At 47.1% G+C, this 26,577-nt stretch overlaps 2 protein-coding genes and 1 long non-coding RNA gene across 5 annotated transcripts in view; 1 reads left to right on the top strand and 2 right to left on the bottom strand.

The window, feature by feature from the left end:
• RRP36 (ribosomal RNA processing 36) lies at nucleotides 1–19,386 on the bottom strand. 3 transcript variants are annotated; one of them, XM_014603898.3, is made up of 7 exons: nucleotides 19,177–19,386; nucleotides 11,068–11,206; nucleotides 3,176–3,242; nucleotides 2,205–2,309; nucleotides 2,001–2,075; nucleotides 1,699–1,816; nucleotides 1–876 (listed from the first exon to the last, which is right to left on the bottom strand). In XM_014603898.3, exons 1-7 carry the CDS (start codon nucleotides 19,235–19,237, stop codon nucleotides 737–739), a joined length of 705 nt encoding a protein of 234 aa, XP_014459384.1. In that variant the 5' UTR covers nucleotides 19,238–19,386; the 3' UTR covers nucleotides 1–736. The 3 variants fall into 3 exon arrangements, with proteins under 3 accessions (XP_014459384.1, XP_014459385.1, XP_059576378.1); XM_014603899.1 differs by lacking the exon at nucleotides 19,177–19,386 and adding an exon at nucleotides 18,884–18,905; XM_059720395.1 differs by lacking the exon at nucleotides 19,177–19,386 and adding an exon at nucleotides 17,874–17,949.
• LOC109280367 (neuronal PAS domain-containing protein 4) lies at nucleotides 19,287–26,457 on the bottom strand. The gene is made up of 7 exons (XM_019476235.2): nucleotides 26,218–26,457; nucleotides 24,768–24,913; nucleotides 23,628–23,733; nucleotides 22,236–22,482; nucleotides 21,654–21,763; nucleotides 20,684–20,819; nucleotides 19,287–20,070 (listed from the first exon to the last, which is right to left on the bottom strand). The coding sequence occupies exons 1-7, from the start codon at nucleotides 26,264–26,266 to the stop codon at nucleotides 19,566–19,568; spliced, it is 1,299 nt and encodes a 432-aa protein (XP_019331780.2). The 5' UTR covers nucleotides 26,267–26,457; the 3' UTR covers nucleotides 19,287–19,565.
• Nucleotides 24,861–26,577, top strand: part of LOC132247683 (uncharacterized) — a 3,458-nt gene continuing 1,741 nt past the window's right edge. The window contains exon 1 of the long non-coding RNA XR_009458976.1: nucleotides 24,861–26,275. This is a non-coding gene — a long non-coding RNA (uncharacterized LOC132247683). The remainder of the gene's footprint in view (nucleotides 26,276–26,577) is intronic.

Below are 26,577 nucleotides of genomic sequence, written 5' to 3' on the forward strand. Positions count from 1 at the left end.
TGATGAGAGATTTATCTTTTATTACAACTTTTTTGCATAGCAACCCATGAAAATACGCTCAACATTTTTTGAGAAATAAGCCGTCAGATGGACCCAAAGCTGCCTGATGGGCTACACACGCAGGGTAATAAAGAACCACAATATTGGCAAAGGGTGGTGTAGGGTCTGGAAAGGGTCCCAGTTGCATCTGCTCTTAGCTGACATCAGTTCTGAAAAGAGAGAGGACTGAACTCCATGAAGCCTAACCTGAGCCAGTCCAGGAGGTTCAGACTGCTCCTCCTACCTGCGCAAGAGCAAGGGCTCTTGCCAGAATATGAGCAAGAGAAAAGTTCTAATGCAGGGGCACAAGCCTGCTGTGCCTTGACAGCAAGTGAATGAATACTAGGGCAAAGGCATTTTGTACAAGGACAGAACTAGTTGTGACCAACCTGCATGACTCTGGACCCTGCATTCTAGACAATGTCTGAACCTTATGGAATATTCTAGCTAGCCCTTTGTGCAGCTTGGACCAGAACTTTATTCTGCTCAACCCCTGGCTGTCTAGGTGGATAGAGAGCCCCAACCCCACTACTGAAAGACAACTGTCATTCAGCAACAGAGAGCAGTGATACAGAGAAGACAGAACCAAGAGCAGGATGTGGGACAGTTGGGCTCGGCCAGTCAGCAGCCAGAGCTAAATCCCAGTGCTTGATATCCAGTCAACATTGCTGCATGCATGCCCAGCCCACCCCAGCAGTCATATATCTTTACGGAAGGGCAGTCTGCGCTTGTCCTTAATGGCATTCCTCTTCCTCTTCTTGCTCAGGAAGCTCTCCAGCTTCCCACTCCTCTTCAGCTCTGCATATTTCTCTGCCAACTCCAATTTCCGTTTCTCAGCTGCAAAAGCAAAGGGACAATTCGTGAAAAGGAGTGACACTTCCTAGTACAAATGTCACTAGCACAAGGAGCTCCTTCTACCTTGCCCTATCTATCTGGGTCTGTACCCTCATGCCAATCCCACTTCTCTATCCTCTTGCTCTCCAAATCCTTCTGACAGTTCATCTCCCAAGAAGCCCCAGGACCATTCCTCTCCACCTACAGTGCTGTACAGGTCTAGGAATTCACACAAAAGGTGCTGCCTAGATTTTGTACCTCACCCACACTGTAAGGAACATGTAGTTTTACAGCTATATTCAGATACCCCAGCTGACCTCAGGGCACTAGGTGCTGCATCAATCACACACAGTCCCTACCCCGATGAGCTAACAATATACAAGCATTAGCCCCACTCCACTGATAGGGAACTGAGGCATGTCAAGCCTGTCAAATCTTTGGTGTAGGGTCCGACATCCCTTTCATTACACTCCCCCATACCCCGTGAATTCCCAATGAGGCTCAGGCTCTCAAGTGTCTGAGTCACTTTGGCCAACTCCTGTCTAAAGTGCTCAGCATCATGGGGGTGCTATGGGGTCCAGCTCTCATTCTACTCTTCTTGACTGGTCTCTGTAATGAATCTGACAGAGCGGCTAGCCTTACATCTCCTGCACTTGCAGTTCCCATGTCCTTGTCCTTGCATGCGGGAGCTGTTCTTGAAAGCCATTTATTTAACAAGATTTTTAGAACCTGTTCATTGATATTCTGGGCACCATCCATTAATAACAAATAGTCAGCAACCATCTATTTCTGGACCCTGCAGTTCTGCCCAAACCAGGAACTTACATTTCTTCAAGTAGAAGGGCTTCCTCCCCTGTTGGGCCTGTTCCCTCTGTTGTTTTTTCAGGGCCAGCTCCTTCTCTCTTCGTCTCTGCCAGTCTTTCTGAGCAACTTCCTGCTGCGTCTAGGAAGCACAGCAGGAGAAGGTTATGAACTACCAAGGCTGAGCTTGAGCCAAACCACCTTTCTTTAGTTTCACTAGCCACCTCTCAGCCTTGCATTTAGGCTGGTCACTCCAGGCACCCGCCTGCTTCAGCATGCTGCCAGGAGCAGTAAATTGATGCTGGGTGCACAAGACACATACTCACCATTCTCTTTAGCAACTGCTGCAGGTTCTCTTGCTGCTCTGCGTTTCGGCTTTTCTTCAGCTGCTTCTGAACCATCTATAGGAGACATCAGCAAGCACTATGAGTCCCAACTCTCTAGGAGGCCCAACTGACAGGCCTCTCTAGAAGCTGCAACTTTCAGGCAGGTTTCTTCTACCCGCAAGTGGGCAAAAGATGCAGCATCACCTCTTTCTCCCTCTCCTTGATGCTGTTCAAGAAGCTGTACGTCTTCTCAAACACTTCTGGGCTGTACTCCCCAGATAAGTCATCAAAGCGCGGATCTCTGTGCACCTGCAAGGAATAGCAGAGGTGAGGGCCCCTGAATGCAGCCTACCTCTTCTCCCTAAACTCAGCTTCACCCCATCTCCAGGTTTCTTGGACTCCTAGCCCCTGACTATTTAACATTTTTGCCAATGACCTAGAAGAAATGCATCATAAACCACTACCAGAGTCTGAAGATGAGACAGATCAGAGGAGCTGTAAACAATGAAGAGCAAATGTCACTAACACCAAGCACTGCAGATTGCTTGTTAAGTTGGATACACACAAAATGGGTTTCAGTATGACCCCATGTAAAGTTGTATACCTAGGAGCAACAGATGCCTGTCATATCCATAAGTCTGTTCTGGAAAATAACAATTTAGATATATGCTTGTGGGTTAGGGCAGACACAGCACTGCTGTGAAAATGTGCACAAGATGGGAGGTGTTATCAGTCTCTAGTTATGGTGCAGCCTTTGGAAGGATACTACAGACTTGCTGTAACTATCAATTTTTAAATCCAGACTGGAGGCTTTTTGATGGATCTGCTTTAGTTCAACCATGAACTAATTCAGTAAAATGCTTTGGCACATACTGCAGGTGGTTAGACCAAATGATGCCAGTGGACCCACAGGGCCCTAAACCTTTGAACTGTAAACAGAGTGGAGCAGTATCACTGCTTCTGCAAGTCCCTTGCAGCACTCAAAGCTCCTAAGCATACACGCCTCTCTGCCTGAACCCCTCTGGAGTCCATGGGTCTGTACTCTGACCTCCATTACCACTCCATGCCCCATTCCCTTCAATGGCCTCTGTATTCTGTCCCTGACAAACACAAGCCCCATTTCCTGCAGCAGACCCAAAGGCACCAGGCCACTAACATTAGAAGAAGGCACTTACCTTTTTTTTGGCAGAGACCACCTGTCGCAGAAAGGGAACTGGGTTCTTGGCAGAAAACTCCAGTGGTCTGAGAAAGAAAGAAACACAGGTAAACAGGGGAGAGGAAGGCGCAAAAAAGGGAGAAGGCAGGACCAACTAGATCAAACAATCATGTCAGGCGATGACCCCACAGCCCATAAATCTCCACAGGCATCTGATCACAGTCCCTGCACAAATGCAAATCATCCCTGTCCAGTGCTTATCCAGTCTCTTCCTGAACATTTCCAATGAAGGAGATTCCACAACTTCCCTATGCAGTCTATTCCACTGTCTCACTGTTTGAGCAGGGTAGTTTTCCCCCCAATATCCAATCTAAACCTACTTTGTGGTTGTTTCAAGTCACTGTTACATATCCTGCTCTCTGCAGCAAGGGAGAATAGTTGCTCTTCTTTCTGGAAGCCCTTCAGATACCTGAAGACTGTATTAAGTCGGTGATGGCCTGCTAGCAGCTCCTGCATAAAGTCAGGCAGGATCACTGCAATTGAATGCAAATCTTCAAAAATTAAGATTCAACAGGAAGCCAGGAGGCTGTTATTTTAAGAAGAAACAAGAGCAGACTGAACTGATCAGGGAGGGTAGGCAGCCTGGAAGCAAGCTAGCTGCTAATGAACTTGCTGCCAGCAAGCAGTAGGACTGGGAAGGTAACCCACACGCAGAGTGAAGACAGAGCAGCAAACTGCGCTGAGGCAGACAGGGAGGCAGCCCACAAGCAGAGGGCTGCAGGCTGCTGAGCTCAGGCCTCATAAGGCAGAGCAGGAGGGTCATCGGGAACAGGAGGAGAAAACCTGCAAGTGTCTGCAGAGTTATGTGACCAGATGGGAAGGGCTGAGGAGGCACAAAGCCAGACCCTGGGGGCAGGCAGGCAGTCTGGCCCTGCAAGCTGAAGGGGTAAGAATTCCTGAGCAGGAAGGCTGAATGGGACTGCCTGGCTGATTTGAGATGCCCCAAGCTCCGCAACCTGCAGGGAAGTGGTACCCAGTATGGGGATGGAGCTTGGTGGTCCCTCCAGGGAGCTTCTGTTATGTTGAAAGCCAGTGTGGGGAGAGTTTTGTTACAGCCAGAGGACTGCACTGTGGTTTATACTGTTGGTGGGTGGCAGAAGTTCCAGTAGTGCTTGAGGGCATGCAGATGTCCTAAGCCTGCCAGGGGCTAGAGGCCCAGCACACTGAGTGGGCTTTGGCACAAAAGCAGGCTCATGGCCTGGCAGAGACAGGGCCAGGGGCCCAGACAGACAAAAGCAGATCAGGCTCATTGCCCAGAGCAGAGCAAGGACAGGGCCAGGAAGCCCAGTGTCCGACAAGGACTTATCAGGGGAAGGGGGCTTAGGAATACAGGGCCAAAATAGGCTCAGCATCCAGAGCAGGGCAGAGATAGGACCAGTGGGACCCATACAGAACCAAAGTAGGCTTATCATACTGAACAAGGCAGAGACAGAGCCAGGGGCCCACGCAGACAGAGCCCGAGCAGGCTCACTGCCTAGAGCCGGACAAGTACAGGGCCAGCAGGCCCAGTGTCCAAAAAAAACTGACACAAAATTATTGGCCACATCAGGCCAATTTCCAATACAGCCAATTTTCTTTATATTGGTGCTGATCTGATAACGGACTGATGTATCGGTGCACCTCTAATTTACATCAAGGTGTGGCAAGCAAGAGTGGAAGACGGAGTACCTAGAAACAGGGTAAAGCAGTAGCTATTTGACTGCTATGGGGCCGCACGGGCACCCTGGAGCCCAGTCCTGTTACATTCACCTGATCCCTTCCCTCTAGAGTCATAGAAAATTATGTTTGGAAGGAACCTTAGGCCATCTAGCCCAACCCCCTGCCCAAAGCAGGACCATCCACAACTAGATCACCCCAGCCAAGGCCAGGACTTAAAAACCTCCAAGGATGGAGATTCTACCACTACTGTAGGTAACTTGTTCCAGTGCTTCACCACCCTCCTAGTGAGCAAGTTTTTCCTAATATCTAACCTTAACCTCCCTTGCTGCAACTTGAGATCATTGTTCCTTGATTTTTCCAGGGACTGAGGAGAGACTGACTGATCTACAGTTCCCTGGATCCTCCTTCTTCCCTTTCTTAAAAATGGGCACTATGTTTGCCCTTTTCCAATTGTCTGGGACCTCCCCTGATTGCCAGGAGGTTTCAAAGATAATGGTCAGTGGCTCTGCAATCACATCAGCCAACTCCCTCAACACCCTTGGATGCACTGCATCTAGCCCCATGGACTTGTACAAGTGCAGCTTTTCTAAATAGTCCCTAACATGTTCTTCCATCACTGAGGGCTGCTTACCTTCTCCCCAAACTGTGCAGACCAGTGCAGTAGTCTTGGAGCTGACCTTGCCTGTGAAGACTGAATACTGATACCCGTTTATGCACTGATGTAAATGGGACTGTAAATGTTTTGGGGCAGGGACTGGGCCTAGTTGTGCACTTGTGCAAGGTACTGCATGAGGTCTTTGGGTGCTGCCAGAAAACAAATACCACCTGCAGAGTGATTAGGAACAAATCTCTCAACGTTATGGTAATTCTGGCAATATGTAAATCTAGGCTGTGTGTTTCCTGCAAACATATATTCTACTTCAAAGAGGAATTACAATAGTTCAGGGAAGTGTCACAGCATGAGTCAGACTAAATTACCATGATGGTCCCTTCTGGCCTCATAATCCATGAATGTTTCTCAGGGTATCCTCACATGGTACAGTTAGCCCTGGACTCTTACCAAGGTTTTAGCCTTGAACATTTTTACTGTTTATGCCAACAAAACACAGAGCCAGCTTTCAAAACTGTATGTGGCCTAAGCTAAATGACCTTGTCTTAAGGTTACAACCAGGGTTCCCCATAAATTGTGCCAGATCTACTTTGCACAGAATGATTTAGCCTGCAATCAAGTGCTGACAGTCCTCCAATGGCTTTTCACAGTCCCTCCTGAAGGACATACAAGCTGTCTTTGGAAAGAATCCTAGAACACCTCTCCACAAAGAGCCATGAGATGCTTCCCCCCATGGTAGTGCACAGATGAAAGAACAGTAACTTGAGTATAACTGCACTGGGGATGCTCCTACCCAGGCTAGGGGAGCCTTGGTGCTGATCACCTAAGTTAACTGAACAGTGTAGAGATAGCCACACTGTTATCCTGGCTACCATACATCGGATCTTTGACCTGTGAACAGGAACAGAAATTGTTAAAACTACCTCCAGGAATCCTGCTTTCAGGCTAATTAGAAGGTGCAATTAAGCTCCTTTAGGGAACAAGACAGTGGGAGACTTGAAAAGGTAATTCCCAAGGCAAATGGCAAACTGAGTAAGACCCAACCATGTAATTTCAGGGCTCTCCCTGAGACTGATTACAAATGCAGCAACCAAGAGATTACTTGGAAGTTGTGTATGTCAGAGGTGAGAAAACCCATGAGAAGTGAAAGCAGTCATGAAACATGTTCAGAAGAGCAGAAACACATAAAGAGCTCCTTGGACACTGAACTGATTGCATGGCCAGGCCTGGAAATAGCAAGCAAGAAAACTGCCTGCTGCTTGCTCCTATTACATTCAGGGAAATGGGACTGTGTATGCATTCAGAGTCAATAAGCCTAATTAGACCACAGAAATGCCTGGCTGCTGTCATCAATTTCTGTTCCTATTGGGAACAACCTGGCTAGGCCCAAACAACAGGCAATCACTCTGGTAAAAGGGGCAACAATATATTTAAAAATTTAAAAAAGGAAGGAGATTGAAACAGTCAGCCTGGAGAAAGACCAGATACAGCAGAGCAGGGAGGTCAGTCATGTGCACTTCTATTCACCATCAGCACTTTTCACAGGGCAAGATAACTCCTTCAGGCATGTTCTCTGGGGCTTTGACAAAATTTTACAACTGGACAGGACAAAGTCCTAGAGCTCCTATAGCTCTCTTGGACGATTGAACATTAAGTTATTCCACACTGTTCCAACATCTTCCCTTGCTTCACTTCAGCCTATTACTTAGTTAAAACACGCTTTTATGCACCCCATTAAAACAATCCTCCCTCTCCTTGGTGTTTTAATCCATCATGCAATATTCATCTGATCTCAGTCCAATGATATTCAGTATCCATAAAATGTGTAGGGAAAAACCCAAATGAGCACAGGTAAAGCTTGGAGAGGAGATAAAAACTGTTGGAATGGCAAATACTAATAAGGATAGATCAGATCTACAGATCCATATGGACCAACTAGGGAGCTGGGAACACATTTAATACAGTCAAGGAAAGGTACTAAAATGCATATCATACAAGAATGGGGTGCATATTATGAAGAGCAATGACTGCAAAGGATTTGGGGGTCACAAAAGGAACCAACAGCATACATACTCCCAGTGTAATCTGGTGGCCAAGAGAGTTTAGACCCATTGATGAAGGAAAGAAATGCAGCAGAAACAGGAAAGGGTGGTATGACTACCATATTCAGCACTAACAAGATTCCTGCCAGATAGCTTGCTCTGTGCTGAGTGTCCACAGCTCAAACAGGAAGGTGACAAAATGAAAAGGGTTCACAAGAGTGTTACGTGGATCATTTGAGGCCTATAGAACCTGCCTTACAGCAACTAAACTAAACTAAATACATAGAGTTTCTTTACAATCTGCAAACAACCCTGAACATGTCTGATACTGAATATTTAGCAAAAACTGAACAATGTCCAGTGGTTGGAAGATAAATTTGACTAGAATTAAAGCATCTAAAAAAAAAGATGAGGGTAATTAATCACTGTAAGAATGTATCTAGGGATGTACGTCCTTCACAGGCAGAGTTTAAGTCAACACTGAATTTCTCTCTTAAAAGAATGTCTTATCTGAAATTGTAGACTTATATATGATGCATAAATCACTGGGTGAAGCAGTCTGTGCTATGTAGACGGTGGGATTAGATGGTCATTAGTGGTTCCTTCAGGTCTTACAATTGATAAAAGCCTTTTGGCCCCTTGGCCTTAGTCAATCAGATATTTACTCGCAGGCACAGCTATTATGCCCTGTTTATAAGCAAGTTCCTCCAGATCCTCCATTTCTGTCCCAGGAATTCCCATCTTTCTGGTAAGAAGGTAATGCAAGCTGAACCTGTAATTCTGGTCACACCAGAGCTTCATACAACTTTTGCCTCCCAGAACCTCACTCGCTTTGTGCGCCCAGTCTGAAAGCCACACAATTTTTGCTGCACTATAGTCTCAGGCCTGATAGTCCTCTGCAGATTTTCTGACTGTTACTACATCCCAGAGATTTGGGATTAATTTCTCCATGATGTTCCTTAGCTGTATTTTCCCAAACTCAATTTCACATTGTTGTTTGTTTTTTGATCACACAGCTAATCACTCAGTTTCCTCATAATTTCTCTCTGTGACAGTATCTACAGTTCCCCACCCCCCAGTCAGTATCAGGGGTGAACCCAGGATTTGGCAAAAGGGAGGTGCAGGAGCAGCGACCCATACTGTGGCCGCACCCCACACTTAGCCTCCTCCCCTACAAACCACACTTAAGGAGCCTCTGGGGACTTTTTTTTTTTTAAACAAAACACAAAGCAGGTAAGATTCCCTTCCCCTTTCCCTCTGTGTTCAAAAGGCACATTCCCTCCCCTTCCCCCTCACTGTTGCTTTCCTTGCTATCTAGATGAAGCTTCAGAGCTGCTCCTACCTGCCCCAGACAGGCTGTGTGGGGGGCTGAGCTCTGCTAGGAACAGTGATGGGGTAGCAGCCACAGGCAGAGGTGTTCCCCTTTCCCATGCCTGCTCCAGGAGAAATAAGCAGGGTGGGGGAACCCACTACACCACTGATCACCTGTTCCCAGCTGAGTCCAGCCCACACAGTCTGAAAGGGGGGGTGCAACTTATCAGTGCACGTTCTCTGGAACCGCCCCTAGTCCATATTAATTGACAAATGACATAACTGCTGTTTACTTTCTTCCCAGATGTTTGTAAATATGACTGGACATAACTCCAGTGCTGCAAGATCCCTCCCAAGAATCCCTAATCAGCTCTGTACCACCTTTTGTTTACAGTTCTTCTGCCTGTTTTCTATCCACACAGGCCACAATTAAATTTGAGAAATTGCATCCACTGCTTTCCTGAAATTCAAATATAAAACATCTATCCCACTTAACAGTGAAACAAACAAGTCACTTCAATTCCACTTCACTGTAGTTCACAGGGTAACAAATCAAAGAAAGCAAAGGCAGGACCTAGAGCTACTGAAAGCACAGGATGCAAACAATAGGGTTGTAGGAAGAACAGAGACAGCTCCAACAGCACCAGCCAGGATCTCTGTAGGTACACAAGCAAGACAGCCAAGGGAGAAAAATATCTTTCTCCTGTCCAGCATGGAGCACTAGCACTATCCCCATATGTAGCAACTGTGCTCCTCACCAGGTTGTTACCCCGGCACTTCCTGAAGATCTCCAGCCCTTCTCTCTAATAAGCCTAGCCTCTAGTGAGCCTTTCAAACCCTGCTCAGTGCACTGCGCTGAGTCAGTGCTGAGCAGCTACGCAATGAATAAGTGTGTCAACCTTGGCTTTGTAAAGCATCAATGACACAGACGTAGTTCTGGGGCATTTCAACTAGAGTCCTTTTGAGCAGCTTCTTTTTCAAAACACAAATGCAGGAAAAGGACTTGTCCACATCATGCCTTGCATTTGAAGGTTTGTCTATCATCCCAGCCTTGAAGTTGGTCCAAGATAAGATATCACCCAGAAAAATCCTTGTCCACTTTAGGGCTTTTGTAATGAAACAATTTTTTGAAATTTTGAGTGGATTTTAAGTGTTAAAAATAACTACAGCTAAAATAACTTATAACAATAGAAGCAGAGATGTCTTGTGAAGCTACTGCCTCATTTGTAAAGCTTCCAGTGAAGAAAGCAAACAAAAGGACAGTGTATTGTCCTCATTATCCTTTCAAGGGACAAGAAAAATGCTTTCAGCCTGGGTTTTAGAAAAGATTAGAATGCCAGAGAAACAGAGACAGAGGAAATCTATTCAAATCACCCTGAATATGGCACTGTGGACAGAAACCTGGTTTAACTGCCAGGAAAAAAGGGTAATGATGTATATGTCAACATGCCCAGTTGGGGGGAGATAGAGAAATGCAGTAGTCTGCAGTAGGCCATTTTAGGATAACATGTCCATCAATATTCACATCAATGGCACTTCTGGAACACTTGCAATCAAAAGGACTTGTGAACACCAGCAAAAATAATCAGATAAAAGAGCCCACAACTTGTGATAGATAAAGACAGTATTAAAAAGTAATGCAAGGAAAACACAACCAAAGGGAGACAGCAGGAAGAGATTATTGGAACCTGGGCTACATCTACCCATGGGGCAAGGAGGGACACCCCACTTTGAGCAGATCCTTAAAAGATACTGACAAACTGGAGGGAGTTCAGAAAACAACAAGAAATACAGAGGGCCAACATTTAGAGAGAGAAAATGACCTACCATCCAGTTCAGAAGACACACAGCATAACTGTACACGAGTTGATTAAAACACCTTTCACTAGAACAGAAGTAAAGGAGTTGCAACATGAAAGCAAGAAATGAGGAAAGAATAAGCTTTCAAAGGAAGCACTCACTGGCTATGAACTCGGATCAATTGACAAACCCCATTGCTAATGGGCAGTTTAGGAACTGAAAGTCATGGATATAGAAAGCTCTAGAAAAGAACTGAATAGTTCCCAGAGGCAATGAGATAAAGGATTACTTTTCTATGGCATGTGAGACAGGCCTGAGGCCCCTTTCCTGGCAAAGAAAACTTCAAGTGGCTCTCATTATGGTCTTACTGGATCCCTGGCAGTGCACAAACACCCTCCTTGTTGAGAAAGACCTTAAGAATGCCTTTACCCCTGCTTGCTCTGCCGTTGCTTTGTCTTGACTTTGGTATGGTATGGTGCCTTCTTCCCACAAGTCATCTGTTGATATGCTTTGGTTCCAACCCTGTTCCGCAGCTGCAGCAATTCCTCAAAAGACAGAGAGGAGAGATCTAGAGAAAAAAAAGCAAGGACAATTGCATTCAGACTCACTAGTTGGACACATTCACACTGCTACACCAATCCAGCCTGCTGTGCTGGAATTCACTCAGTGTGCCACAAATGCAGGCATCTCTGCTCACAAAAACATTTCCACCCACTACAAGCACGAGGGCAGTCATCACCTCAGCCAGTCCAGGGTTTCTCCTTCATGAACAGCTAATCACCAATGCAGACTCTGCATTGGGAGGGAATGGAAGAGACCCTTGTCTCCGTGTCTCTTTCCTGGATCACAAGTAAGCAGAGAAAGCTGTTCTAAAGTTTTTATTAGGTCACTGAAGTACATGAGAAGTGTTGGGACTTTACCCATGGACTTCTAGCTATTGAGGCATAACCACTCAATCATGACTCCTTCCATGCCCTAGTCCTTCTTGCTCTGGGCTGCTCTCAGTTCATTACTTATTTTGCTCTGGAGTCTCCTTTATTTTGCTCTGGAGTCTCCTTTACATAAAAAAAAAAATAATAAAAAAATCAAGAGATTGCTCAGAAGGGTATGCTACTCACTGCCAGAACAGAATAGTCCCCTCCTAATCACTAAGGCTTCTCTTACTCTGTGTTTAAACATCCCCAGTGATGGAACGTCTGTAATATTCCAGAGGGTAGGCTCCTGCATTAAGAAGTTGTTTACTCCTGACATTCACCTCTAATTTTTGCTTTCTCAAAAGTAACAACCTGAAATTTAATGTATTTTTAAAAAAAATTAGTTTTAGATCATACCCCAGCAGGGTTGATTTGATCAAACTGACTTAAATCAAAATTTAAATCACCAGTCAGGAGGCCTGGATTTAAGCACTGTTTTCTATAAAGACTGCATTCTTGTTGTTTGATATAACCTTCATTAAAATTTTCCCAAATGGGGTCTCTTTTATGGCCTGGCTAAGCCTGCTGCCATGATGGGTTTTTCCTTCTACCATACCATTCCTACACTAGCTCTCAAATCAATGGAGAGGATATACTCTGAAACTTATCCCTCAAGACTTCTGAAATATTTTGCTCAAAATGTTGCTTTTTTGTTTCTACTGCTCATCCCGCCTTGCATTTATTGTTAGACTCCTCCTCCTTGCCCAGATTTACTCCACCCCCAACACTCATTTAACTTCTTGAAACTTTGCACTTTTAGACAGGAGTAAGGGCTTGACTCTGTACACGTAATTTGCAGAAAGACATTAAGGCTGATGGGTAGGTAATCAGATCTGTTATCTCTCATCTCCATATACTGCTGTTAACAAGGATATTATCTATGGAGATATAAATCCACAGTTTTAGAACTGAAACTAAGCATCACAGAAATGCTCAATGGGATCTTCTAGACTAACAGTGAATCCCACTAGGTAGAGTTGTTTTCTTTAATCTTTACTAATTAGGGGCCCATAAAATTGGGCCCCTAATATAGTCCAGGGCCTGTTGTGACCTATTTATAAAACTTTGTTAAAGAAGTTACATGAGTAGATTGTCTCAACTAGTATATAAATGAGAAATTATAATCCCTAGCCCTAGATGAAATTATAATTCCTATTCCATCCACCCAAAGAACCTTGCCTGCTTACATCCTTACACCAACACAGCTACAACCATAACCCAGATAACCCTTTTAACTACCTTTATTGCTTATCTTTGAACTATCTCCAGGCTTTCTACCTCATTCTTCTGAAACCACTGCTAAAACTTGGACATACCTGCTAAAACCTGGACATTTCAGATGAGACCTAACCAGTGTCAGATACAGTAGCACTAGGATCTCCTGCATCTTAAATACAATATTTATGTTACCCCAATCCAAAACTTAGTTTGGGTTTTCTGCAACAGCATTATATTGCTGACTCATTGAGAGTTTAGGATTCATCGTGATTCCTTGGCAGATCCTCCTTTCTAGGCAATTCACCATTCAGCATGTATATTCTCACCCACTCTCACCTTTGAGCCCCTTTTTCAAACTGATACCTAAGTATCCAGATACTACTGCTTTTACCTTACTTTCCAATGCTGACATGTACTCCCAGGCTGGATACTCCTCTCAACAGTATCTCTGTACAAGTCTCCAAATTCACAGGATTTGCTTGCTACACTATGACTCCTTTTAATTTGAATTATTAACCTCCACCACTCTCTCTTCACCCTTCTCCCCTCATACTCTGTTTTTCTTATTTAGATTATAATCTCCAAAGCACTACACCATGTTATGGCACCACAGAAAAATCAATAAATGAAACACTGATTTAGGTCTTTTCAAACCTCTTTATGGCCTTTCTATCATTGATGCCCTTCTCAAATGATTTTCATTCTCAGCTAGATCTTTTTTTAAGATGAGGAAACCAAAACTGAATGTGCTACTGCATATGAGAGTGACTATAATTCTATATAGTGTCATAAATTTCATATTAGCTTCTGTGCACTCAGGCACCACATTGGCTTTCTGTTACCTCATAACTATCCATCATCCAGATCTTCTCTTTCACCAGTAACCTTAGTGCCTTTCAAATCTTAATACACCAGCAGTCTGCCCCTCCCCCTCTACCACCAGAGAAAAATTTCAATGGTTTCTGTACTCAGATTTAGTTTGGGGAAGGCTAGGTGGAAGACTGGGATTTAAGCTGGGAGGCAGGAGATTTGCAGCTGTCCTGATCTTTAGAAGCTGTGCCATTAGCTGTTCACCAACACTCCTAAATCTCTAAGCCTCATGACTTTCCAGGCTTTTCCCTCCCAGAAACATCTGTTTCAAGCTCTTTTTCCCTAGATGTATTAGCTGCCTTTCCCCAACCCAAGTCTCACTATATTTTGGCCAAATTTCAAACCTCTATAAAGGTATTTGTACCAGCCGTTGACTCTCGCTATCTTTGTATCAGCTTCTAGTTCAATGTAGTCTGAATTTTGTTAATAGGCTCTCTACTCCCCCTTCCAGGTCCATTAATGAAGATGTTTTGTAAGACCCAAAACCAGACCTTGCAGAACTCATCAGACACTTTCCTCAACTCAATATGTTACTATTTACAATTAAGCTTTACTTGAAGTAAATCAGGCAATTTTTAATCCATGTGACAGTGCCATACCCTAGCCAATGTCAATTAGTTTTTCTGCAATTCCACGAGGGCTCATTTTTCACACAGAAATCCTGCATCTATGCATTCAAACAGACACTTGGAAACATGGCAATCACTCAGATGCAAATTTAAGCAGCTGCTTTCGAGAATTTGGTCATGAATCAAATGCTTTACAAGTCTCAGATATTACATCTGCACCATTTCCACTGCCCAGTAACTCAGTTAGCTTAAAAAAATGAGAGTGCATGCTTTGGCATCATTTGTTCTTTATAAATAAATCTCCATTCAGATTTTTTGCTCACGGCTCCATTATGCACTGGATTAGAGGCTTCAAAGGCATTGCGTGGATGAGACCAAATTCCATTTTTAATTGTTGCTTGGGGTACAAATTTAGGACTATGTCACACTCAATTTAGACATAAATCTCACTGATGTTAATGGAAAGCTTGTGCAGACATTAGGAGTAGGATTTGGCCTTTATGACAGAAGTAAACCTAGTTATCTATAGTTATTACTTGTTCAGGACTTACTTGCATATCTGTCACCATTCAGTAGGAAAATATGTTAATCTTGAGCACCATCATGCTATGTTTTCTACCATCTTCCCTAATCCCTTTTTTCCTGTCTTTGTTTTTCTATGATTTCTATGAAGACACGATGCTGAGAAAGAAAGGACTTCACAGGCTCATCCAGTCTAACTCTCCAATCGAGGCAGGATCATCTCTCCCCTAACCCACCCCAGACACATGTTAGTCTAATACAGGGATGGGCAATTATTTCAGTCAGAGGGCTGCTTAGCAAGTTTTGGTAAGTTTTAAAGGGCTGCAAGGGTAGATGTGACCCTTTACAGGTGCCCTGCCCCTGGTTGCCATCTTGGGACCAGAAGTGTCAGTGTGAGGGAGGGTGTATGTGTGGGTGGGTTACGGTGGGAGGGAGTCCTCAGAGTCCCTGGAGCTGCACATGGTGCACAGCTGGAGCCCCATAGTGCACAGCTCCCTTCACTCTCTGGTCAAGGCCCTGGAGGCCCCACCCGGACCCATAGTGCTTCTGCTCAAACCCCTGGCTGCATGCAGTGGCAGCGTGCGGGGCCAGCCTGACCCAGCCCCATAGTGTGCAGCTCCTGTACTTCTGCAGCATGCAAGGACAGCTCAGTCTGGCCACCCGGGAGCTCCATGTGCTCCCAGTCCCCTTTCCCCCAGCAGAAGCCCGGGGCCCCAGCAGGTGGGGTCCTCACCTGAATTCCCAGGCTTGTAGGCAAGGAGGCTGGGAACAGCCTTGGGGTGACCTGGCAGAAGCTCTGCCAGGTAGAGGCTTCTGGTCTCTAAGCCCCACAAGCTTGGAGCTGGGGGTGGGTCAGGCAAGGCTGGGGTGGGAAGGGGTTGCTTAGCAACCACAGCATACCTGCTGCATGGAAGCCCGGGCTTGCAGAGGGACAGCTCAGGGCCAGGGCTTACAGAGGGGCCCTGCAAGCCAGATGGAATTGCTTGGTGGGCTGGATCCAGCCTGCAGGCCATATTTTGCCTGCCCCAGTCTAATATGGACTTAAAGCATCATCTAATTCTGTAACAATACACAACTCCATGCCATGAGCTTTGTACCCAACCATTTCTCCACCCCACCTTCTAAAATAAGTAGTACAACAGTTAATACTGACATTTGTAACCATTTCATTAGGATTAACACCCCAATCAAGTCAACTGAGGAAGGATAGGCCAACCAGCTTGCATGTGTCAGTTATTGTTTCAGGCCATCTCCAATCTCAAGGAGACTGGACTGCATGCATTTACTCTTGATTATTTGGAAAGTGATCTCCATAACAAGCAGCCATTTTAACATTAAAACTTGATTTTTTTTCTTTGTTTGTTTTTTTATATAAATCTAACATGCCATGCAACCACAACTACATCTTGTGGGCTGCCTGTCTGACTTCATTACATGCACAGACACTACATGTTGTTCATGAAGTACAGACTACTTTCTCTTATTTATTCTATTATTTTACCTGAGGATGCAATACAGTTGGCAAAACTGCTTTTCCTTTTTGAAGGCTAGACTGCATTTACACATACCAACTCAACCATTTGAGATGTTTCCTGATCATTAGCTCAATTCAACTTGACTGCAAAACAGTTCCACCCACTGTTCCGTTTTTGAAAAACTGACAGCTTCAAACTTTCTTCATGTGGAAATTAGGGGAAATTTTCTGGGGTCTTCATTCTCTATGTTTCCCTCTACATAAAGAAACACAAAACCACATATCCATCCCAAAGTGAACTCATGGGGGGGGGGGGGGGGGGGGGGGGGAGTGAGGGGGGAAGGACACTCTAGTGAAGAAGAAAGCATGAGTATAAGGGAGCTCACACCTTGCACATGACCATTAAGACGTTCATTAAATTGGTTCCAACCCACCCCCTCTGGCCAATGAAGCAAAGTTTTCCCAAAAAGATTCTTCAAGGCTTTGTCAGTGTTGGGTGACGAGCATAACAAGATTTCTCATTCTACCCCTAGGCTCTCAAGTTGTTGCCTGTGCCATTGAGACTTTTTTCCAAAAACAGTATAAGTGCTTGCTCATTCTACAGATATAATCTACGTATGTTTAATCTACAATCATATCTATATTTATATATATTTATACATGTATTTATAATTTACGTAGAATGTATGGGACATTATAACCTGCCTGTCATCTGATAGCCCCAACTATATTACCAACTACATTCTATCACCAGGTCAGGGCAACATCCCTCCCCCTTTATCCCCCCACCTACCTGTGTCACACCTATTGTCTCCTATCATCTCTGATCTTCCCTGCCTCACATTCAGGGGTGTTCGTTATAATTGTGTTTGTCTAAGAAGATAGGCAGACAAGGTTCTTTGGGTAAATATATTTTATTAGACCAAATAAAGAGTTGGAAAAAAATTTCTTTGCAAGCTTTCAGGACAAACACCTTTCATCAGGCAGGAGTGCCTGCAGTTGTTTTGTGCTTTTCCTGGATCAGAGAGAGCACATTTCATAGATTTTTAGGGTCAAAAAGGACCTCAGTAGAACACTGAGTCCAACCCCCTGCCCTGGGCAGGAAAGAGTGCTGAGCTAGGTGTTTGTTGAGTCTCCTCTTAAAGACTTCCAAGATAGGGGAGAGCACCACCTCCTTTGGAAGCCCATTCCAGCCTCTCATAACCATTACCGTAAAGACGTTCTTCCTAATGTCTAGTCTAAATCTGCTCTCTGTCAGTTTGTGGCCGTTGTTTCTAGTAACCCCAAGGGGTATCTTGGTCAACAGAGTACCTCCTATACCAGGGGTGGGCAATTATTCTGGGCAGAGGTCTGCTTACTGAGTTTTGGCAAGCCATTGAGGGCCATGTGGCATGCAGCTGGGGCAGATAAATATTAATTTTCTAGACTTTTTAGGGGCCCCGCGAGCTGGATAGAATGGCCTGGCGGGCCGCATTTTGCCCACCCCTGACCTATACCTTGCTGCCCCACCCCAACCAATTTAAAGACGGCCATCAGATCCCCTCTCAGTCTTCTCTTACAGAGGCTGAAGAGATCCAGGTCCTTCAATCTCTTCTCGTAGGACCTTACCTGCAGGCCCCTAACCATATGAGTAGCCCTCCTCTGGGCCCTCTCAAGATTATCCACATCCCTCTTGAAATGCGTCACACAAAACTGGATGCAGTACTCCAGCTGTGGCCTCACCAATGCCATAGAGGGGAAGTATCACCTCCGTAGACCTGTTTGTGATGCACCTGTTAATGCATGATAAAGCGTGGTCAGCTCTATTGATTACTTTGTCACACTGTTGACTCATGTTCATCTCTGAGTCAGCTATGATTCCAAGATCCCTTTCTGCTGCCTTCGCCCATATTTGCATTTTCACAGATCTGCATTTTGCATATTAGTGTAAGCTAGTCTACCCAGGAGAGTGCACAACCAGCAGACTCTCACTCTGCCTGAAGAAGGGTGTTTGTGCCTGAAAGCTTGCAAAGAACAGTTTTTCCAACTATTTAGTTTGTCTAATAAAAGATATCACATTTACCCAAATAACTTTGTCTGCCTGTGCCCATTCTACAGATTTTTACCAAGTTTATAATCAGGCTGTCTGGTGGCTGACTCCATGTACAATGCAAATGTGTGGTTCCAAATCTAGTAGACTGCAGTGGTTCTAAATCAGACACACTGACCCATTTAGGGAGGAGACCTGTAATTTGCTTGTTAGGACCCCAGCAAGAAGCTTCTCCAGTAGGTGTGATGGTTCACCTAACCACTCTTATTTCCAGGTGTCCATGCTAGAGGAGGGCTTAAAGCACAATGCACCATGTGGAAACACATTCACGTCCTTTATGCCTAGCACCATGTATCAGAGAGGGGTCATGAGCCACGTTAACTCTGAAGTCAGGCAGAAGGCAGCACGGAGGCCCGCCTAGAGACTAACGAAATCAGAGATACAGAAGCTTTTGTAAGCAGCAGCTCCTAAGTTACTGTTCAAGAAAGTTGATGCGTCTCCAGTTTAGTCAGTCATAAGAATGCAAGTGCCTTAAGGGGTTGCAGCAGCAGCCCGTCTCCCACAAGACAGCCACAGGCTCCCGACTCACTCAGCATGCCCTGGCAAGGACGCTCTGCTCCTCGTCCCCACTCGGATCCCTCGTTATTAACCTGCGGCTGTCGCTAACTCCCACCCCGTTTTCTTTTTATTCGTCTCCCACGCTTTGCTGGTATATCTCGAGCAGCCTCAGTTTTCTCTTGGCGGCTTCAACCCACGCCTTTTCTAAGGCAAGACCCGGAGGCCCCGCTCCCAGGGCGGACGAGGCAGACAAGCACCAAGGCGCTGCAGCCCCCGCCCACGCGGCCGCTCCAGTCCCACCTCCCTGGGTCCCCCGCCCTTTACCTCCGCCCGCCTCACTGCTCTCGCCGCCGCCTGGCGCCGCCGCTGTCCGCGGCCGTCCCATTCCGCCGCCGCCTGGAGGCTTAGCGCAGCGGGACAGACACGAGGCGACCGCCGCCCGCACGCCGAGCAGGCCCCGGCCCGTCTCCCAGCAACCGCCACTCTGATAGGGTCACAAGGGTGGCGAATGCGGGGGGAAGGGGAGAACAAAGCGAGCAGAGCTTATGCGCACCCCGACAGCAAGGCGCGGTGGGAGGAAGCGCATGCGCAACCTGAAGCAGGGGGAGGAAGGGGTGCGTGCGCAGCTAGGACTAACGCAAATGCGCTGCAGAGCTGGCGCTGGGAGCGCGGCACAGACTCGCGCATGCGCAGAGCGAGGGGTGCGCTCGGCTCTATATGGGGTGGGTGACGGCGGTGCCCCAATGCGAGGCAGGCAGCGCGGGCTGTAGGAGGGCGCTAAGTGTGGGCTCGGCGCCGTTGCAGTCCCACCAGGGCTCCGGGTTGGGCGCGGCGTGGGGCTGCAGGAGCTGGCTGTAGCGCGCCAGGCTGTCGGCCAGTGCCTGGATGTGCCCGGCCAACGCGCTGAGCGCCCAGGGCGGCGGCGGGGAGCCCACGGCCAGGCCGGGGACTGGGGCCGGGGCGGCGGAGCTAGGTAGAGCTTCGTAAAGGCTCCTGTGGGCGGCGGCGGGGAGGAGCGCGCCCCCCGGCGCAAGAGCCGGCCCAGTCTCGGCGGCGGGCGCGGGGCTCGGCACAGCCGCCCGCGGGGGGAAAGGGCTGAGCGTCCTCGGCAGCGGCCCCTGCTCTCGCTGCCTGCCGCTGGGCCTCGGGCAGGGTGCAGCTGCGGGGCCGGCTCCGTGCCCCGGCTTCAGGCCCTGGAGATGTTGAGCTGCCTCCTCGCTGTGGGGGACACAAAGGGCATGTGTCAGGGGCTGAAGTGAGCACCCCCTGCTGCCATAGCCATCCCCAGACTCCCGGAGAGGCATCATGCTCCCTGCCAAGGGTGAAAAGAGAGCTAACAAGCCAGCACCCGTTTCCCCCTCCAATCTACATGTGCTGCTTGCTCAAAAGGGGGAACTCCTGGAGCAGACTAGAGGCCCTTGCCTTGGAAGTACTTTCATCTGGCATCTGCCATTGTAAATAGCCTGGTGCAGGTGCTAAATAGAGGCTACTGGTACATTTTGGCCTTTGGCAGTAACCCTTCCATTCATTCATTCTTGTATTCTCTGTGCTTCCCTGTTCTTCCCTCCATCTGTAACCTCTCTCCATCTGCTGCTGCTTCTGCAGCTGCACCACCCTGCCAGGCTCACCACGTGGAGGTGACACTCTCCTGGTGTTTGGGGGTGACACCTGTCTTTTGTGATCACCTTATTTCCTCACCTTGCTTCAAGTGGCTGCTTGATCAGGCAGGGCTTAGCTCTGCTCTGTGAAGGGCTGCTGGCACTCTGAACCTTATGTAACAGGGAGGTGTCGAGGAAGGAACAACTTTGCAGATTAGGACTAGGAGATGTACCTGAGGCTGACATTAATGCAGGTGATGATCTCCCTTCCATGCTCCCTTGATGCTGTGATTCCCATCCAGGCCCAGCTCAGGTCCTTGCATAGCATGCGAACCATTAAGTGCTGGTGGCAGCTTCCAGGGTCACACACTGAAATCACAAGTACAGAGCAATTGGACTTGGGGCAACAGTACTTAACAGTAACCCTTTCTTGTCCCGTGGCAAAAGTACAGGCTGCACAGTGTCCCCTAATATAGGAGTGCTGTGGATCAAACCCAAGCAGCATTTATGATTACCTGAAAGGGAATTTGGCCTGAGCCAAGGGAGGAGCCCGTAGTGGCATACCAGTTAGGTGGCACTGTGCTCATGGCCAGGGAACATCTGGCTCAATTAACAGTCTGCTCCATGTTCTAATTCTAACACTCCAGCATAGGTTTACTGGCATATAAACCCCCACACATTTTAAAATGGCTGCAGGGGCACTTTATCTAAACTTTGCTGAATGAGGTTTAGATGAAGCATCCTACAGCTGTTGTTAAATGTGCAGGGGCTTAATACATGTGACAGTGAAGTGTTATAATTAAGTGGCTCTCCAGGAATTGCTCTAATTAAAATCTACCCCCTCCCCTGATCATGTGCATAGGTAGCTGATATGGTTATGCACATTTTGTGTGAGAGGTGCAAGTGATGAGGCCTCACTGGTAGCCTTTCCTTCCTCTTCAGGGTCACCAGGTGCTTGTCCCCACACTGCCTGTGTTCTTGGAGGTGTATCACAGTGCAAGTGAATCTTCAGGAGGGATTTAAAGCCACTGAGCAGCAGCTTTGCTGACTGGCTTAAGGAGAGTATTTCATATGTAACGAGCAGTGTGGAAGATTAGATCAATGTTAGTTATAATGTAAAACTGGGTAAATTCTGCTGCTGAAAAACAACATCCCTGCTCCCCCTGGACACATGGGCATTCTTGGCCCAGGTCTGGCACTTACCTAGAGTCTCATGTAAGGCTGCTGCTACACCAATATCTTCTGGGTGTACAAGAGTGTACCAAGATTGACCAATCAGCTCCTCCCTCCGATAGCCAAGGTGATAAACAACACTGAGGAGGGCAGAATAGAACATCATCTCAGTAAACACATTTCTTAGAAATGGTGGTTTGGTACCCTCTGGGGAGGGGAGGGAGCTACACAAGAAATGAGGTGAGATCCATTCACTGGTGTCAGCAAGGGAAAAGACAAGCCCTGGGTATGAGGATCAGGGGAAACAAGCAAAGCAAACTTGTCCATTCTCAGAAGTGTTGGGATGAAGAGGCAAGATCTGGTCTGGTCTGTGTTGCTGATAGAAGCGGGTAGTAATGGGTTTTCTTCCAGGGTACTGGGGCAGAAACGGGGCACTTAGGGATGGGGGAAAGACTGTAATGTTTGTGGGGCTAAGAGTATGCCTCCCAGTAAGAACCAGCTTCAGTATGGATGCTGGCAGTTATTAATTCACTGGAGTGCGGTTGCTCTCTTGAGTACTGGCTGCTTTCCCCAGGATATAGTCAAGGTCATGCCAAAACCAGCTCTCCTTACCTCTCTGTAACATCAGTGACTCTCATGTTCAATGTGTGTTGGCTGTAGAATGGGACATCGTTGGATGCATCATGCCCATCTTCCAAGAATTGTGTGATGGGAGTGCAGAAAGCAATAAAAGTTAAAATGGAGGAGGTGGGTACTCTGTTCAGAGCAAGAAATCGCCCCCTCACAGCCACTGTCCGATTCCCTCCATATTTCATTCGGAAGGACCTGGATGTGCGCATTTCACTGACAAATGCAATTTCTGCAATGAAAAACATTGTGTAGATTGTTAACACCTTCTGTCTAGGGAGTGAGCTGTTGCCAAATGCATAGCCCATATTGTCTGATCAGGGGTCTCCCTTTGGTGAAGCTGCTGCCCTTCCCTGGCCCAGGCACAGTTAAGGGACTCCTGGCAGCAGACACATGGGTCAGCAATAATTATGGCATGACTCAGTGAGGTGCTGTTGGCTGCATGGGCACAGCCTACACAGTGTGGCACACATGCCTGGTAAGGCATTTCCTGCCCTCTTCCCAAGGATGAGGTATGTGGAGCTAAGCATTCTTTCTGGCCTGCTTGTGCTAGCAGTTCACAAAGAACACCAGCCTCAGGAATCTTACACCAATCTCTTGGGAATTTTCCAGTGGCAAATTAGAGGTTGACTACTTCTCTCTCCACAGTTTCTCCTGAGTTTCCCACTAAGGATCCCATAAGATCTTTCAAAACCACCAGCAAAGCACTGAGACTGAGAGCTGTAATTGTACCATAGGATAAGTACCCAGAAGGCAGTGCAGCTGAACTGATTTAACTTTACAGAAGCCCAGTAAAAGCACAAGTTCTTTCAAAAATAATTTGCTATGAGTGTACTGAACTGCTGGGTTTCTGATTCTAGGATGGACCAGCTCCAGCATTCATGGGAAGTGGAATGTACCCAGAGGCTTTCAATCTCCACTTGACTCCAAACTTGGGTGGCAATTGCTGCAAGTGGCTTATCTTTTTAAAACTTTCCTTCAGAAAGTAATTTTTGCAGATCAGGGCCTAATGCAGTGACTCATCCCTGTCGCATAGCCTCATGTACATGCCTACTTTCAGCCACGCAGGCAGGGTGCCATGTATAGCCCTTTACCCAGGACCTCTTGAGCATATATTGACAACATTTTATAGAAGCAGGACATTGGCTGCTATGGTTTCCCTCCTTTACCAGTGGCAGGATAGGATATTAGGTCTATGTTGTGTCAGGTTTGATGGTAGTCTTATGTAGAATTTAGATAATGGTTTATATGGGATGTTCTGGATACAGATGATCCTGCCTCAGGCAGGGGGTTGGACTAGATGACCTCTGGAGGTCCCTTCCAGCCCTATATATATATGGCAATGCATACCGTGTTCTGAGCCCAGTTTGGCCTTACCAGTGCCTGGCTGTTCTTGTGCAGCATGCAGCTTCTTCTGCACAGTCTCATGTGCTCTGTTGTCCAGGAGGTCAAAGATTGAGTCTCCCTGGGCTAGCAGCTCCACCTGAAGGAGATGGCAAAAAGAAACTTTATTAATGCAGACCCAGCCTGGTTCTACAGTGGACCAGAGGACCTAGAAGGACTGGTGTCCAGAACAATCAGTGTCTGCAAAAGTTGGTGGGAGCTCTCTGGGAACAGGGATGCCCACTGACAGTATGGGGCATACACCCTCAGATTCTGGAGCACACAGAAATGGATGAATGAGTTCCAGATCCAGACTGGCACAAAAGACACCAGGGACTATGGTCACCAGGGGACAAGCACCATTGATGGGTTCAGAAGTTGAGCTAGTTGGAAAATTCCAATTTGTCAAACTAGCGGTTTCTTTTTGGAGGCCAAGGAGACCTAAAACAGTCAGTAGCCCATTGATAAGGGCTCTCACCTGGGCCATGGGAGACCTAGGTCCACACCCTTTCTCTTTCTGATTCAGACCAGAACCTTGAGTTTGGGGCTTCCCCATCCCAGGTTAGTACCCTAAACCACTGGGCTGCTGCTGGATGTCTCTTTAAACTCAGGATGTTTCATCCTACTATAAAATATGAACAGTGTGGCAGAACAGGGAAACAGTTTATTACCCATTAAAATTGAGCAGACCAGTGAAATGAATGGAAAAATCCAGGCACCAGCTGAGCTAGAGGCAAAGAGCAGTCCTCAGCTATGCAGCAGGTTGAGCTGTCACCTCAACACACATAGCCCATCAGAACACTTCTGTGTTGTCAAAATCAGTAGCTTCAGCCATCGACAATCTGCCTGGCTGATGGGTTGGAAGGCAGACAATAGAGGCCAGAGGGAGTGATTCTGAATGTTGCAGTTGCTGCTGGGCACATGTAATCACACAGATCATTGAGTCTAGGAGAACGATGCCGTTATCTCGGGTCACCACTGTCCTAGGAAATCAGCTGAAGCCAACACTGAACAAAACTCATGCCAGCTGACGCTTGGTGCAGCACTGCATTGGAAGAAGAACAAGCATTGACTTGCCATAGGGATGTAGACAGAGACAGAGCTGGTGCTTTAGGTCTACAAAAAACTGCTTACCACTGAGAAACCCAGGATCTGGGTTATATTTTCAGAGATGTAGGCCAGCTTGCCATCTGCAGAGAGAGCAAGGATGAACCCTGGCAGCAGGGACAGCAGATCCAGGTCTGGCATCACAGCATTGGTAATGGCCGGCGTACATGGACCTGCAGAACAAAAAGAGGAGGATTGAGTTCTCACTGTATCTCCTGGATTACCAAGTTTACCAAGAGCAGGAAGCCATGTGCTGGGGAGCTTTGCACCCTTCATGCATTCTACACCCTCCAGGGCTTTCACTAGACACACATGATCTTTTTTGTTGTAGTAGTGCTTGCAGGTTCACGTATGTGTGTGTGCATGCATGCACATGTAGAGCTAATCTCTATCCTGTGGTTTTACCATCTAGCCATGGCAAGTGAGTGAGTGTAATACAGCCAGATTAATCAATGAGGATAAGGGTGTCAGCAGAAATACTGATGGTGCTAATGTCCTCGCAACAGTGGTGGCAGATGCAGTAGGAACTCCACCTGAAGGAGAGCACCAGCCCCTGGCACTTAGTGGGGATATCAAAATGGCAGTTGCCCAAATAGTCTCTGCCATAACAACAGCAGCTGGGTTGCATCTGGGTGCAGGGACACTGTGCTACTGCTGCAGCAGCAAGAACCAGGATGGACAGAGCATACTTGCTCTAGCACTACCAACTAGGGACTCTAAATCCCCAGAATAGGTAATACCCCTGTTCTATGCTCTGCACTTGGCACCTCCTTCCTTCCAGTGCTCAGCAGCACTTCCTTGCCTCCCCAGCCCCCCATAGCCATTCTTCAGCATAGCTTTGCTTAAGGCATAAACCCTACTAGTTAGGCCTCTAAGCAGAAGCAGGGAGCTGTGGAAGGCTGTCCTAATGTTGTATCTGTCTGCTCTTTTCCCAGCATTTCCTCCCTTTGCCCCAAGAGCCCACTCCGTCTGTGGGGTTTGTCCCGTTAAAATGAGCATTGCTGTTAGGCCACCCATGACTCACATCTACCAGCTGGGCAGATGTTGCCTGCTAAACCAGTCCCACTGCTGAGCCAGTTGCTTTCTGTTGCACATATCTAACTCCCCTTGGTGTGCTCATGGAGCTACACAGAGCTAAACATAGTGTCCCTAGAGGAGCCATGCCAGAGACACAGAGGGACACCAGCCCCCCTCAGCTCTATGATGTGAGGAGAAAAGGAAGAGAGCTAGCGACCTGTTTGTAGGTAAGGAGTGGTGTCTGGTGGTATTTGTCTCCCTGACAGGAGGCGTATCTGCAGGGGAGTGTGGAAAGCAGCCCTTGTGCAGGATTGGTTGTACCTGTGTGAAGCAGACATGAGGCCTTATGAGGTGGCAGAGGCACTGGGAGCTAGAGATCAGTCTGCAACAGGCTTGGATTATGGCAATCAGACCAGACTGTGCAAGACAGGGACTAATAGCAGCAAGATGAGATGTTTACCTGGAGGAAAGAGCTGTGACCCTCGGATCTGAAGACAGACCAGAGCCATGGTGTGGAGGTAGGAGAGCCGCTCCTTTTCCTGCGCAGAGAGGGGCAGCAGGGAGCGCAGTGTCTGAAGCTCAGCATTGATTAGATCACGACGAGCCTTAGAGGCACCCTTTGTTGACCTGCACCAAACCAGAGGGTTAGAATTAACAGGGAAAGGCCCCACTCCCCCAACGGGGAGTCCCACGGGGGGAAGGGGGTTGCAATTTCCTATTTGTTTCCCATTGCAGTTGTTCCTCCTGGTGAAGAGGAAACAGCAGTGGCTTCTACTTCCCTCCTTCTACAGAAAAACTCCCAGTAATGATGAAATCTGTG

This window comes from Alligator mississippiensis, chromosome 1, assembly GCF_030867095.1.
Source record: "Alligator mississippiensis isolate rAllMis1 chromosome 1, rAllMis1, whole genome shotgun sequence".
Classification (NCBI taxonomy): domain Eukaryota; kingdom Metazoa; phylum Chordata; order Crocodylia; family Alligatoridae; genus Alligator; species Alligator mississippiensis.